Source organism: Hippocampus comes, unplaced genomic scaffold, assembly GCF_001891065.2.
Source record: "Hippocampus comes isolate QL1 unplaced genomic scaffold, H_comes_QL1_v1.1 scaffold33, whole genome shotgun sequence".
NCBI classification, from domain to species: Eukaryota; Metazoa; Chordata; class Actinopteri; order Syngnathiformes; family Syngnathidae; genus Hippocampus; species Hippocampus comes.
In genome coordinates, this window is record NW_017804842.1 from 583,433 (window position 1) to 597,403 (window position 13,971).

Sequence of the window (13,971 nt, forward strand, 5' to 3'; positions counted from 1 at the left end):
TCAGCACCAAGAGGGTGGGTTGGGTTGGGTTGGGGGGGGGGACCCGACAATTTTGCACGCGTTAAGCCTGTCTCTATTTACATGGGATGTCCGTACATCGTAACAAGTGCGGCGACTTGCGGGGTCAGCTGTTGTACTGGCAGGCGTTGAGGCCCGAGGCGGGGCTCTGCAGGCCCCCGTAGCCGAAGGTGGGGTGGTGGTGATGGTGGTGGTGGTGGTGCTGCTTGGACTTGAGTCTGAGCGTGGCCAGGCCCGGGTTGTCCCGGTACACCCCGTAGGGCGAGCCGGCAGCGGCCGCCGCCGCCGCCGCCGCGTACGGGCACCCCGGCGACGACATGCCGGCGCCGTTCAGGCCGGGCGGGTTGAGGTTGCCGATGTTGTTGAGGCTCGGCGCGGGGGGGCCGCCCATGCCGGGCATGGTGGCGGCGGCGGCGGCGGCGGCCGCCTGCACGCTCATGCCCGAGATGGGCGCCGGCGACGACGAGAACATGCCCGACACGGACTGCGTGACGGAGTTGAAGAAGGGGAAGTTCTTGGGCCCGTGCAGGCTCTTGTTGGGCCAGTTGTTGTAGGTGTAGGCGGCCGCCGCCGCCGGGTACATGTCGTCGTAGGGCTGCACCAGGCCGCCGAACTGCGGCAGGTAGGCGTTCTTGCACAGGTCCATCTGCTGGTTGCGCTCGCGCTTCCGCCACTTGGCTCGGCGGTTCTTGAACCACACCTGCAAGCAGCCGCGCATGCGCAGCGTCACTCACCGGACCGTGGACAGCGGACGCCCCCTCGCCTTGAGGGGCGCACGCACGCAGACACACGCGACTCCGAAATGGCCAATAATTCAAGAAACCGTTTTTCAAACTCCTCTATTTGCCACTTTTAATCGCTACACTTGAAAACACGCGCGCTCATTGGAAAAGTCACACAATGCGTGCCCCCCCCCAAAAAAAAATGTTTTTTACGCGCCACCCACGTCCCAAAATATGCACGACGAGGGTTAACTTCATAATTACGAACACCAACGAAGAGCTACCATTAAAAAAAAAAAGCATGCGTTTCTTTTTTTTTTTTTTAGGTAAACATGCGAGCACACTTTAAAATGTGGCTCGATCGCTGCCACTCGAAATTCTGTCGATATCTCAAAGAAAAAAAATATTCGGCACACATGCCACCCTCTAAAATTTTGGGCATGTCTCAAAATGCCTTCGTCTCATTAGATGAGGTCACATTTGTGAATGCACATTCTCCCTTGACATTGGGGCACTTGATTAGGTACACTTGTCAATATAGCGGACACGAGCCTTGACAAAAAAAAATCTGATTATTATTGTTGTTGTTGTTGTTGTTGGCAATAAATCGTTCAAGTGAATGCGCCTCCAGCAGCTCTTCAAACCGGTTGACTATAAATTCCAAATAGAAGAATTGATTTGCGCACACTTCGATGTTGTGGGATTGAAATGCAGATGGGGGCTTTTTGTATTTATTTGTTTTTTTTGAAACCTCATATAAATCAGCACCAGTGTATGTTCTCACCAGCAATTCATTAGGGCAAATGCCGCGCTGGCCAAAACGCGATTTATTTATGAGCCTTCGCGAAATAAACGAGTTGAAGGCGCTGAAAAAAACGTTTCTCGTCGCATTTCTTCTCGACTAGGTTAGTGGGTCGTTGTCAAGCCAAAAGCTAATTTGTAACTTTTGATTCGGGTTGTCACGTTGCAGACTGAAGTCACTGAAAAAAAATGTTGCATTGATCCCATTTAAATTTCTCAAATCAAATCATCTGCATTTTGATACACGTTTCAAGTGGAAGATGAGAAAAAAAATGCATCTGGGTCCATTTCATTTAGCGCTACCTCTTGACAAATTCAAGTGCAGTTAATTCGACACGCTGTTTTTATTTCAGTGTGAAAAGCATTTGGAGCAGAGATTAAAGATGTGGCTTAGAAAAAAAAGACCTACTGTGTCCATTTCAAAATTAAATCGAGATATGAAGAATACACACTTGGAGCACCGGTTGCTGTCAATTAAAACGCGTTTCGAGATCAACAACATCAAGTTGTGTGAAACGAGCTCAAAATTGAAACGACAAATAGTGGGCACTTTTCTTGCATCATTATTGCGATGGTGATAATTCTGCGCAACTTGGTCTCCTCGTGCCGACGTCATAAAAAAAAAAAAAAAAAAAAACAATCGCCCTGCTGTCAATTTTTTGTGGCCGAGAAGTGCAATATGCTGACGTCCATTTTTTTTGCACGTTTCACGATCAACAAAACGCGACGCCACGTGTGCCTAATAAAGTGACCGCTCGGTGTTGCCACCTTTGAGGTGTTGCAGCGACGAAAATGTTGCATTTGAATAAGTCCTCCTCGTTTGTTTAGATTTTTTGCGAAAAGTCCAGCGAAAGAATTTCTGGAGCATTTGCGCTTTGGGGGTCAAAGAAGTGCGCTCATGGTTCGTGTTGGTTGTTGTGCCTGCTCTCAATTCTGAGAAATATTCCTCCCCAAAATATCCCCCGAGTGACGTCACGTCATCGCAAAATTGGAGCGGCAAACTGCATCATTTTGTCTTTCGCAAAAAGTTTGGTGTTAAATGCTCTCGCAGCAAAATATTGCTCCCACAGCACGTCGTTTTTGTTGTTGTTGTTTTAAATCGGGGAACAGTTTGAGGCGGACGTAGCACGAATTTCTGCTTCTCTACTTTCCCAAAACACACATTGCAAATCGTCCCCCCCATGCAAGTTGTCATTCGACGTGCGGATTGTCTCGGCGGCGACGACGAACGGATCGACGGAGGCAAAGCGAGCGAACTGACCCGAACTCTGGCCTCGGTGAGGTTGGTCCACACGGCGATCTCCTCGCGCGTGCTCATGTCCGGGTAGCGGTTGCGCTGGAAGGTGGCCTCGAGCTCCTGCAGCTGCTGGCTGGTGAAGTGCGTGCGCTGCCGCCGCTGCTTCTTCTTCTTGGCGTCGTCTGCTCGCTCCTTCTCCGCTGCGTGCCCGCCAGCAAAAAAAAGACAAAGCAAAAAAATAAAAAATAAAATAAGCGCCCATGCGAGTCAGCTTCCTGAGCTTTTCGAAGGTGGACTGGCCGGCCTCTCGAGGTTTTTCACTTTTGCTTTTTGCGGCGCCGTGACGAAACGGCGGCTCGGGTCAACATGCCCGCGCCGAGCGCTCGTTGCCCAGCCGGGAACGCGGTCGTGCTCTCATCGGCGTCTTTCGAAAGCTTTCAACTCGTTTTGAAGGCGCTTGACTCGGCGCAGGCCGTTGTCGAAAAACCGAAACGCAAAAAAACACGTCACGTCTACGGACGCGAGTCCAGTTCTCCCTCGTGCTGCTCAGAACCGGACGAGCCTTTTGGGCTATGCTCGCAAATTGAGAACTGCTTTTCTTTCCAAACTCGACTCCAAGTTCAAATTGAGTGCTCTTTGTGTTTTGAAGTTGGTTGTAAAAAAAAAAACGACTGTTCCCTGCACGCTAAATGAGACGTTACTTTGTTGTCGTGGCTGTTTTGCGGCCTCAAAACGTGCCGTCAAACGTGTTACCAAGTCACACGGCCCCCCGAACAAGGATTTCTTTTTTCAGCTTTCACGCACCGCCTCCCCTAAAAACAAACTAATTGAACCAACGAACAAAATGACCTCCGCCTCCCTTAAACGACATTTTAATATTCCCCATTTCCCAAGATTCTTTTCCCCTGTATGAAGCCCATCACGCAGCGCCATGTTAAATATTTGCAATTACGATGACGAAAAAAAATGCGTGTGGGGTCATTTTGAAATGACAGCTCAGCGATGTAAGATGTCTTGGCAGAAGCACTTTTGAATGTTTTTTTTTTTTTAATCTACTCCTGAAAACGCTCGCCAATAAACTCCACCAAACTGCCCCCACCCCTCCAAAAAGCAAAACAGAAAGCACATTTCCGAACATTTGTAACAGAACGTTTTGCAGTCCTCCTTGGACGTGGCGGTATAATATTCTCTGAATATAATTGTCACTGTTTTAGTAAGTCGTCCGAAAAACGTGCACAGTGACGTCATTTGCAACGATTCGCCACGGATCCCCCCACCCCAACCCTCCTCGGGTGTACCTGCCAACTCGGCGTCGGAAGACTCGCTGCTCGAGTGCTCTAAAGTCCCTCCGCGAGCGCTCGTGTTGATGTTGGAGCTTCTGGGCTGCAAGTGGAACGCGGGGCCCACGTCGCGTGACGCCTGAGGAGGAGGAGGAGGAGGAGGAGGAGGAGGGGGGTTCGGATTGGCGTGGACCCGCGCCGCCGCCGCGGCCTCGGAGAGTCTCTCCAAATTCATGACACCTTGGAGGAGATTACAAGGAGGGATGCAGACGAGTCAGCCGCGCGATGCAGATGCATGCGCCGCGCGTGGGTCCGACGAAGCGAGGCGCAGAAAAGTCCACGCCGAAGCGGACGCGCGTGGCGACATGGGAGGGAAGGAGAGACTAAGGCTCCTCTAGAATCCTAAAACAAACAAAACAAAAAACAAAAAAAAAAGGGCAACTTGGAGCAATTCTCTGTTTTCTCCGCAGCTCCGTCCACGCGAGTCGTGACCATAGTGAAGGAGAAGAAGGTCGAGCTCCGCTTGCGTGGGACCAAATTCACGCTGCCCCGCCCACGCTTGAGCCTGCCCCGAGCGTGACGTCACCAGACTAGACCTAAAAGTGAGCAACGCGCAAATCAGCAACTTATTTGGTTGTTTTTTTTAAAGTTAGCGTGGAACAAAAACACTCCCACGCAAATGCGGATTCGCCCGCAGAATCCACATGAAGAACGCTGTCATTCCGATGCAATACGAGGTTTTTTTTTTTAAACTTCTTCCAGCGTAGGCATGCTTGTAATGTGTGCAGAGCAATCGCACACCCACGCAGCCACGCCACACAACACGGCCCGTATATAAGCGTGTATGTGCTGAGCTGAGCAAACATTTGCCCTCCAAACGGGCTTGCCCGGTTACTGTTTCCCTCGTCAATCGATACAAACGCATCGTAAGAGTTGGAGGCGTGCACGCGTACGGGCGAGTGCGCGGCTGTCGGCCTGCGTGCGTTATCGCATCCCCCGTTGACCTTTTTGTGCCGCGAGTAAACAATTAGCTCCAATAAATGCCAACAGGGGTCACGGCGAGGTTTTTTCCCAATTTTATTCCGATGTCCTTGAATGCGTCACATGCCACCTTTACACGAACGTTTCAGTCCAAGAAATGGTGTGTTCAAGTGTATTTATTTGTGTTCGAGAAACGAGGATAATTCATCTTAAAACATTTTTTTAAATTGATTGTAAATGTTCAAGTATGATTCGTATTCGCGTTGACATCGGGGTGACCAAATATCCACCTTTTACGAATGCACCGCGAGCCTCACTGACCTATTTTCAGGAACAATCTTTTCATATCGTCGCGATTTATATCAAGCATAAAATATAGCCTTTATTTGACTCTAAATGTTTATTTTACTCTAAATGTTTACCCAAGTTTTTGTTTTTCACCTTGACATCCAAGTGCCCAAATGTCCATTTTGAGCCAGAGGCCACCACTTACGTCTTATTTTTCTTTTCAGGAAAACTTTCTTTTTTTCTTTCCTGATTGTAGTTTCTACCATTTCAATAATAGAGCCGACTTTTAACTATAAGTGTTAATTTAAGTATATTTCACATTTACTTCCAAGTGCACAAAATGTCCAGTTTTACATCGTCGTGCCCAAATGCGCCACTAACCTCGCATAAGACATTTTTTTAAGGAAGAATCAAATCTTTTTTTTTTCCTTAATCTTTCCGAAACGTCTTTGATGACAGCGCTTCCAGATTCCGTTTAAGATGAGCACCAAGTGTTTATTTTACGACCAGCTCACACTTGTAATCGAGGCGCGCTTGAACGCAACGTTAAACCGTGCCAACCATGCCACCTGTTCGCGCGGAAGTCTGAGTTTGTCCCACTGCACCAGAAGGCGCCCCCCCCCCCCAAGCCTCCTCGGTGACAACACGCGGTGCTGTTTTTGGAGAAATTTGCGTGTGACGTCAAGGTTTCGCCACTGAATAGCCAACTTTATCGAGCGGGCCCTGAACGCACCTCCTCAGATGTTTTTTTTTTTTTTACAACTTTTTTTATGACTTTGTTGAACTCGTTGTAACTTTTGACCTGCTGTTTGTAGAAGTAAAGCCCAGGCTTAAGCTTGGTTGTATCGCGTTTTATTGAACGGTCACTGAATGCACCATTTCCATGTGACCCCTTTCTGTGTTTCGCTTGCCGTTTGGAGCGTTTCCATCGAGCATGCATCGCTTCAGAGCGGGCCTTTTTTGAATGATACTTTTTGGGACTACTTTGTACTCATTTTAACCATTTTTTTTGGGGGGGGCGGGGGGAGTGATGAATGCTGAGCTGAGATTTATCCGATTTTATTGAACGGTTACTGAGTGTAACATTTACACCCGACTCAGGTTTGCGTACGGCGTTTAATTTCGGGTGACGTTTTGAAATTTGACGGTGGTGTTGTACATGAATTCAGTTTTTTTTTCTGACACTGAACTCACCGTTACTTTTTTTTCTTCTTTTTTTGTGAATGCCAACTTATGTTTATCGGAGTGTATTAAACGTTCAGCGAATGGAACGTGGGTTCGCTCTCTGACTCGAACTTTATAAAATATGTCCACTTTGGTCGAACATATGATCAGCAATATAATCGAAACGTCCATCACTCTTTTCGTTCGCAATAGTTAATGTCAATATTTCTACTTGACTAATCAGTTTCCAAGTGAACATCATTTTTGACCTCGCTCCGTTGCGTGCATCGTGGCCTTTAATTTAAGACAAAAATTCAAGGGGGGGGGGACGATTTAACTGATGTCAAAATACAACTTTTTTCCTATAATACTCCCCTTTCAGGATGACAACTTGTGTCTTGTTTTTCAGAACGAGTTAGGCCTTTATGCTCGGGATATTTGAATGTTAAGTTATTTGTACTTGGAGAGCTAGATAATTATTTTCTTTGGAGGGGGGCACTGAGACTTGAATTAAAAAGTGACACAGAACCTCTGCACTATTCCATAAATGCACGCACTGCTTGATTGGTATTTGATGCTTAGCTCGTTCATTTTTTTTTACCCTTCAAACGCACCACTTTTGAAAGCGATTCCCAATCAGCGTGGCGGGGGTGGGGGGGCACCTTAGCTCGCCGCGGGAACTAATCAAATTGCACTTAATTGGTGAGAATATTATTTAGAAATAACGAATAATGTATCCTTGTCCATCTATCTATGACAGCAACTTATAGTGACAGAAAGAACAAATAATTGACCTTCGCTTAGATGGCAAAAAGTATAAAATTGACAAATGTGTGCCGTGCGATTTTTCTAACGCCCAAAAAATGTGCCTTGGCTCAAGAAAGGTTGGGAAACACTGCGACTTGAGTTTAGTCTAGTCACTAGACAGACTATTGTCTGGCCGCATGTGCGACATGTCAACGTGCATCGACTGGGCTCGTCATCGGCGCCACGACTCCTCTTGCAAGACTTTTTTTTTGGCGGGGGAGGGGGGGGATCCTATGTAGTTGGACCGGAAAAGTCCCCCCAAGGCCCTTCAATGCAGGACAAGCTGTCAAAATCCACTCTGCGTAAAGATGACGCGCGCATGGCTCTCAAAAGCGACCAAGAAGGCGATAATTTTTTTTGTCATAAATCTCGATTTGAATGCTCTGTATTTAGCGTCAAAATGCAAATGCACCCGAACTATTAAATTGCAAGTGCTGCGTGACGAGCAATTACGCACGGCTCAATCTACCGTAGACTTCCGATTTTAGGTTCGATTGACCCCCCCCCCCCCAGCCCCCCATGCATCCTAGCACGCCAGCTGACGTCTTAGTAGCACTTCCACTTCATGACTGGCCTAATGAAGGCGCTCGCTCGAGGGAATCCCGCAGGATTGACACGAGTCGTTTCCTCTCGCGCGGTTATTGCAGGCTGATAGATGGGCGCTCGTGTAAACAGTCCGCCTCCCTGCAGTCGTCGCGCTCCCGCATCCCACTCGGCCTGCATGTGATGGATGGCTTCAACAAGGCTCGCATGCGCCACCGGCACCGGCGGGTCAGAGGTCGGCGTCGCTGCAGGCCGAGAAGTGCAAATAAGCGAAAAGGCCGCGCGCGCATGTTTTGCAAAAAAAAAAAAAAAAAAAGTTTCCCAAACAAAAGCGAAAAGCACTCGGCGGAAAGTGGAGCCCGCCTGGCGCGTAACAGGAGAAGGACACCGCTGATTATTACCTTGGTGATCGTTTTTTTTCCCCTTTCTTTTTTAACCATCCGATTACTTGACTGCATGTTGGCTGGTGCAAAAATAAACTCCAGACGAGCGCAAATCTGAGGGCCAAATGCTCCAAAATGTTGATTGTGTTTTCTAGAAATACTTTCATGGTGTTTTTACGAGTTTGACAGAATAAACGCTATTAGATATGGAAAGGATGATTCGATCCTCCCCGCCCCGGATAAAATGGCCGATAAAAATCCGTATCCCTCCGGAAAGTGAAAGAAATCGAGTGGTGAAAAAAAAATTGTGACTCGTCGTCTTGTCACATTTGCGCGTGTGAGCAACCCAAATAGATTATTCTTCCAAAGTTGCTGACTTGGCATGCAACCGCATCGAAATTGTGATGCCACTCCAGAAAAAAACCACTCGGAGTCGGCCTGTACCTGCACCCGCGCGTGGGATGACACTCAGTTCCATAATCCAGCTGCCTGCATGGAGGAGGGGGGGGGGCAGAAATACACGTTGGAATCAATGAAACGAACACCCGAATTCGGATGTTTCATATTCCCCTCGGGTGTGCGACGATGCACAAAGCATCCCGAAATGTTCCACGGATATCGTTGAAGTTGCGTGCAGGCGAAACGTGTCGATTAAAAAAAAAATGGAACGACGAACAATAAATTGTCATAAATTCCAACGGTATTTCGCACGAGTCAATAAACGCTACGTTTTAATTGTTCGAAGCATCCACGCGCACACGCGCCATTAGAGTCACTTTCAAAGGTGTCCTATGTTGAAGAAGATGCTCCACTCCACTACCCTTCGGACTCCCTCAAGTGACCAAAATACACATTCAAAATATAAAGCGCGTTAATATATTTGGAACTTACCGGTTGCGTGTCTCCCAGCAGAAGAGTAATAAATAATAATAATAATAATAAATATTAATAATTAAAAAAAGACGTATTTGGAATGTCAGGCTTCCCCCATGCGCGTTCAACCCGCACGGCGGTGCGTTCACGCGCATCGACTTGTTTGCTTTGGAGCTTGTGCGGCGGTTCGTCCCTTTTCTTGGCGTGAGTGACGTCACAGAGCCCCCTCTCCCCCACCTCAACCCCAGTGTCGCCATCATCTTCCCCATCTTCCTCATCCCGGCGAGACTCCCCCCCCTCCCCCCACATTTATGCATTGGACAAATTCTCTCCTTCCGTTCTTAGAAGAGCGAGCAATTCCAAGGACAAGCAGCGTTTGGGAAAAAAAAAATCCAGCTTTACATCAACAGTTTAATCACCAACATCTTTAATTGGGGAGCGTTTTTTTTTTCAATTACAATTTTGCCATGCGCGTGAGTGAGCACACTCGTTTGTTTTGCCGCCAATGAACAATGTCAGTGTTGTAGAAAGAAAAAAAATGTTTTGTTTTTGCATAATAGTTGAATATCTGTTTCTTACAAAATCACGAAATAGTCATTCATCCAAAACAAATTGTGCAAGCGGAAATAAAAATGAAAAAGAAGTCAATGAATGAAAACATTCATGTTTGCACCAGATCCTGGCAAAATGTCCAAAGTGAAAGGAGAAAAAAAAAATCCAATTATTGAATATCATTTTGACATGTTTTGTTTTGTCTCAAGCTGCAAGTTGTCTCTGCATTGCTGACTGGCCCAAAATTTCTTACCGAAAGCCAAAAGAGACGAGCATCAACTTTCAAACAGACTTGAAGTGCAACAAGTGGCTTCAAGCCTTGCAAATGCAAATGGAAATGGATGGGGGTGGGGGGGGGGAGAGTCTCGAAGGCAACGCATGAACGCGATGGCGCAAAGTGGCGGTGGACGTGCTCATTTGCTCCGTATGGCCACTGACGACTTGTGAGGCCACACACACACACACACACACACACACACACACACACAGATTAGCAGGCAGCTGTAATACTCCCATTACTCAACGAGTGGCAACAGGAGTTAAGTACTACCCCGAAGGTGAGGCCTGCGCTAGTCTGGCCACTGTGCAAATAGGTGAAGGGATTATTCGGCCCTTTAGCGCCAGTGAGTGTGTGTGTGTGTGTGTGTGTGTGTGTGCGTGTGTGTGTTTGGTCGGGGCTTTGTGTGCGTGTAAGAGAGAATAATTATTGGGAAAGGACAGCACCCAAACAAAAGCTTTCCTGAAACAGCAAAAACGCCAAACGAGACTCGCTAACAAACGGCAATGAGAGGGCCTCGTATGGAGAGGCCTTTTATCCGTGAGGAGACTGCGGGCCGCGCGGTAGAACACTGCGAGCTAACTGTGCAAAAAAGAAAACATTTTGACCGAAATGTATTCCAGTTGAAAATGAAGGGAAATTACGGTCAAATATATTGAATAACAAGCACCTGAAAAATGGACGTCCGTACAGCGCGAAAGGAGCCAAAGAATGGAGGTTTTTGCGCTGCAACGTGGGCACCGTCGCGCCATCTTCTCATTTCGGCGCCTCTCGCCTCGTAACGAAAGATTTAACATCGGCGTCGCCGCGAGTTTGTTTTGCATTTAGCAACAAATTCCCAACAGGATTAAGAGCTGTTTTTTTTTCCCTTTCCTGTTGCTCGTTGGGCTCGTCCTCCCTTTGCACGATCAAAATTCTTCAGATCATGCCTTGATGAATTGTTTTTCAACATCTGGATGCCGCTGGCCTCAACGGGAGCAGAAACAGGTCGATCCCGGAGGAGATTTACGGCGGCGCTTTACGGGATCGTGTTGCGCCGCGCCGGCCCTTTAAAATAATCCCTCCCCCGCTTCAAGATCTGATGTCATTTTGAAAAATCTGTCAAAATAAGGTCACTCAAAAGTCCCTTTATCCATTGTAGCATTAGCATTAGCTCGGGTTGTTTCGATCCTAGGAGCTCATCTGACTTAGCTTAGTTTAGTATTAGCTTGTGGTTTTGGCATCAAAGTTTATATTCAGTCAATTTTAGCATTAGTTTGCGTTAATTAGCATTACCACTACGTTCACATGCTGACAAAAAGTTTTTTTATTAGCAGCATCATTTGGCATTCATTTGCATTATTTAGCATAACGGCTACAATCAAGTGGCCTCATTTAGCTTGAGGATAACAACTACGTTAGTTGACGTGCCAACAGACCATCTTTTTATGAGCGGTCTCCTTTAGCATTATATGCCTGCCATCTCATTTAGCTTTAGTTCATGTTGTTTTTGTTGTTTTTTTTTCATACTAGGCTATACAGCAAACGTTTACTAACAGCCTTGTTTAGTTAGCATGAACTAGGTTTTTTTTTTCTACGTTAAAGCCTCTATTCAAGACGCCATGTTAACAAACCCTCTTTTTAATCGTGGCTTTGTTTGGCATGAGCTCATGTTGTTTAGCGTCACGGCTACGCAGCAAACCCTATTTTACTAGCGGCCTCATTTAGCATGAACTTGGGTTGATTAGCATTACACTGCCATTGAAGTCCACAGGCTAATATTTTGGTTTAAAATGAACTCTTGTTGAGTGTCACAGCGACACAGAGCTCAGCGATACAAAACAGATGTGGAAACAACAAATGATATTTTTGCTATTAGCTTCACCTATTATTAGCTCTTGTTGTTTAGCATTTGAGCTAGCTGCGCAAGGAATCCCGTTTTCTTCCAAGCAGCCCCATTTTAGCATTAGCATCCGATGTGCCGATCCTCTCTGTTTCCTCGTTTCTGCTCTGAAAGCGAACGGGAACGGCATCCAGTTTTCCATCCTTTGAGCTGCATTGCCTTGCATTCCAGCCCTTCCACTCTAACTTGAGGAGTGCAGCTCGAGGAATTTCCTTTCAAGAGGGCCTCATAAAATGACTCGTGATGACCACACGGATTCTGAACCGCAACGTTTGAGGCACGCAGGCGACCACTCAGCACATTTTTCAACCGCTGCGACATCACCGAGTGTGCTGACGTACGCCGGCCGTCCTTGAGGGCTTGCACCGTGTCGGCCATCTTTACGGAAGGTGTTACCTCCCGTTCGTCGGGTTTGTGGGGGCGGAGAGGACGTTCTCAAGAACAGAGAACGAAATGCAACCAATGGACAAAATGCACGTGCAAACGCACCAGCACGTCAACGCAGCCATACTTTTTTTGGGGGGTGGGGGGGGGGCGGAAAATTGCATGGGCACCATGTTGGCCATTTTTGTGGAGTGTTTTGCCACTGGGTTCTTCTTGGTGCGAGGCACTTTTTTGACAGCAGAAACATCAGCCACCATTGAAAGAAGATCGGGCGCTTCATTGACCTTCGCCTTTGGTTTGATTTCATCTGGGAAGTTGCTGCACAAAGTCATGGGCCGGGCCCGCCCACCGTTTATTTATGCGCGCGCACTGCACATCATCCCCACATCCTCCCTCAGAAGCAAAGTGATGGATGTGTTTTTCAGAAGTCAACCAGCTCCTCTTCTTCTTCTTCTTCTTCTTTGTCTCGTTCTTGTAGCGAGCAGAGGGAGGAGGGAAGAGGACAACGCCGGCGGCGCAATTTACGGCCCTTCTCTGGAAATTCCAGGCGCTCCAGGTAACGGAGGACGCCCGGTGGGAATAGCGGCCTGGCACTTTTATCTCCACGCTCTGATAAAAACGGGAAAAGCTTCTTTGCACAAGCGCGTGAGTCACGAGTTAGCGTGCACGCCGCGCGGCGGCCTGCTTTGCACCGTAGTGCACTTTGCGGCCCAATAACATTTTGTTTGCCGAATAACGCAGTTGCACGTGCTCAATTTCTATGTTTGTAGGAGATAAGATAAGATAAGATAAGAAAACCTTTATTCGTCTCGCAATGGAGAAATTCCCAATTCACAGCAGCAAAGTTATGAAAGGAAGAAGTAGAACAACAAAATATAGGAGCTGCTGGAAAGGCAGCCACTCTCGCGGCGCCATTTTGAAGTCAAAATAACAAAAATAACACAACACAACACACAGGACACAAGACAGTCGTGCAATCTTCACCACTTTTCTGCATACACTTTTTGTCTGAAGCAGTTATAGATGAAAGAGGAGAGGATCAAAGTGTCCTTTCACCAGTGGATCAGAGACGTCATGCTGAAAACATGACGCACAAACAACGAACTGAGAACGTGTCTGGTATATTCACGTAATTTATTAAGAGTTATTCAGATTACGATAGCATAAAGAACATGCTAACACGTTTACCTAACCATCAGCGTCACCCCTAATCACTAAATCCAATGAAATCTTCATCCTCTGTGTCAATTTTAAACAACTCCGCCAACTCCGGAGGTAGAAAATGCAGCGCTTCCTCTTTTACGTTGCTTACGACTCATCGTCGACTTATCAACACTGGCCTATGAACAAGCCGGGGCTGTGAAAAATGCTGCCCATTACAGGCACAAGACACAAGCGCCCCGGGACTGTCCAGCAACTTTTATTTAACAAAATAATTGTTAAAAAAAAATGTAGGCATTAGCAAGGACATTTAAAAAAAGGCAATTCTAATTGAGCAAGCTAGCGATTGTGCTCTGAGGCCAATGATTTGCGTGTTTGCAATATTTGGTGGTTTTAGCGACATGGCCGCCATCTGTGTGGAATATTTTTTGGGTGCGCGATCGTCCGCCGCCTTTATGGCAAATGTTGCATCAGGTTGGTCATGTTAGCGCAGCGTGTTGCCGCTTGTAATTCCCGTCAGCGTCGAGGTGCGACACATCGGCCCCTCCGTGAGGTACGCCGAGACGAGCCAGTGAACGCCACCTAAAAAGTCGGCCCACTTGGCATGTTGTGGCTGCG

The 13,971-nt window shown here is 47.2% G+C and overlaps 1 protein-coding gene across 1 annotated transcript; it reads right to left on the reverse strand.

The window, feature by feature from the left end:
* Nucleotides 1-6: 6 nt before the first annotated feature.
* Nucleotides 7-9,244, reverse strand: pitx1 (paired-like homeodomain 1). The gene is made up of 5 exons (XM_019872829.1): nt 9,116-9,244; nt 8,669-8,713; nt 4,077-4,654; nt 2,803-2,978; nt 7-718 (listed from the first exon to the last, which is right to left on the reverse strand). Exons 3-5 carry the CDS (start codon nt 4,291-4,293, stop codon nt 125-127), a joined length of 987 nt encoding a protein of 328 aa, XP_019728388.1. The 5' UTR covers nt 4,294-4,654; nt 8,669-8,713; nt 9,116-9,244; the 3' UTR covers nt 7-124.
* Between the last annotated feature and the right edge of the window lie 4,727 nt (nt 9,245-13,971).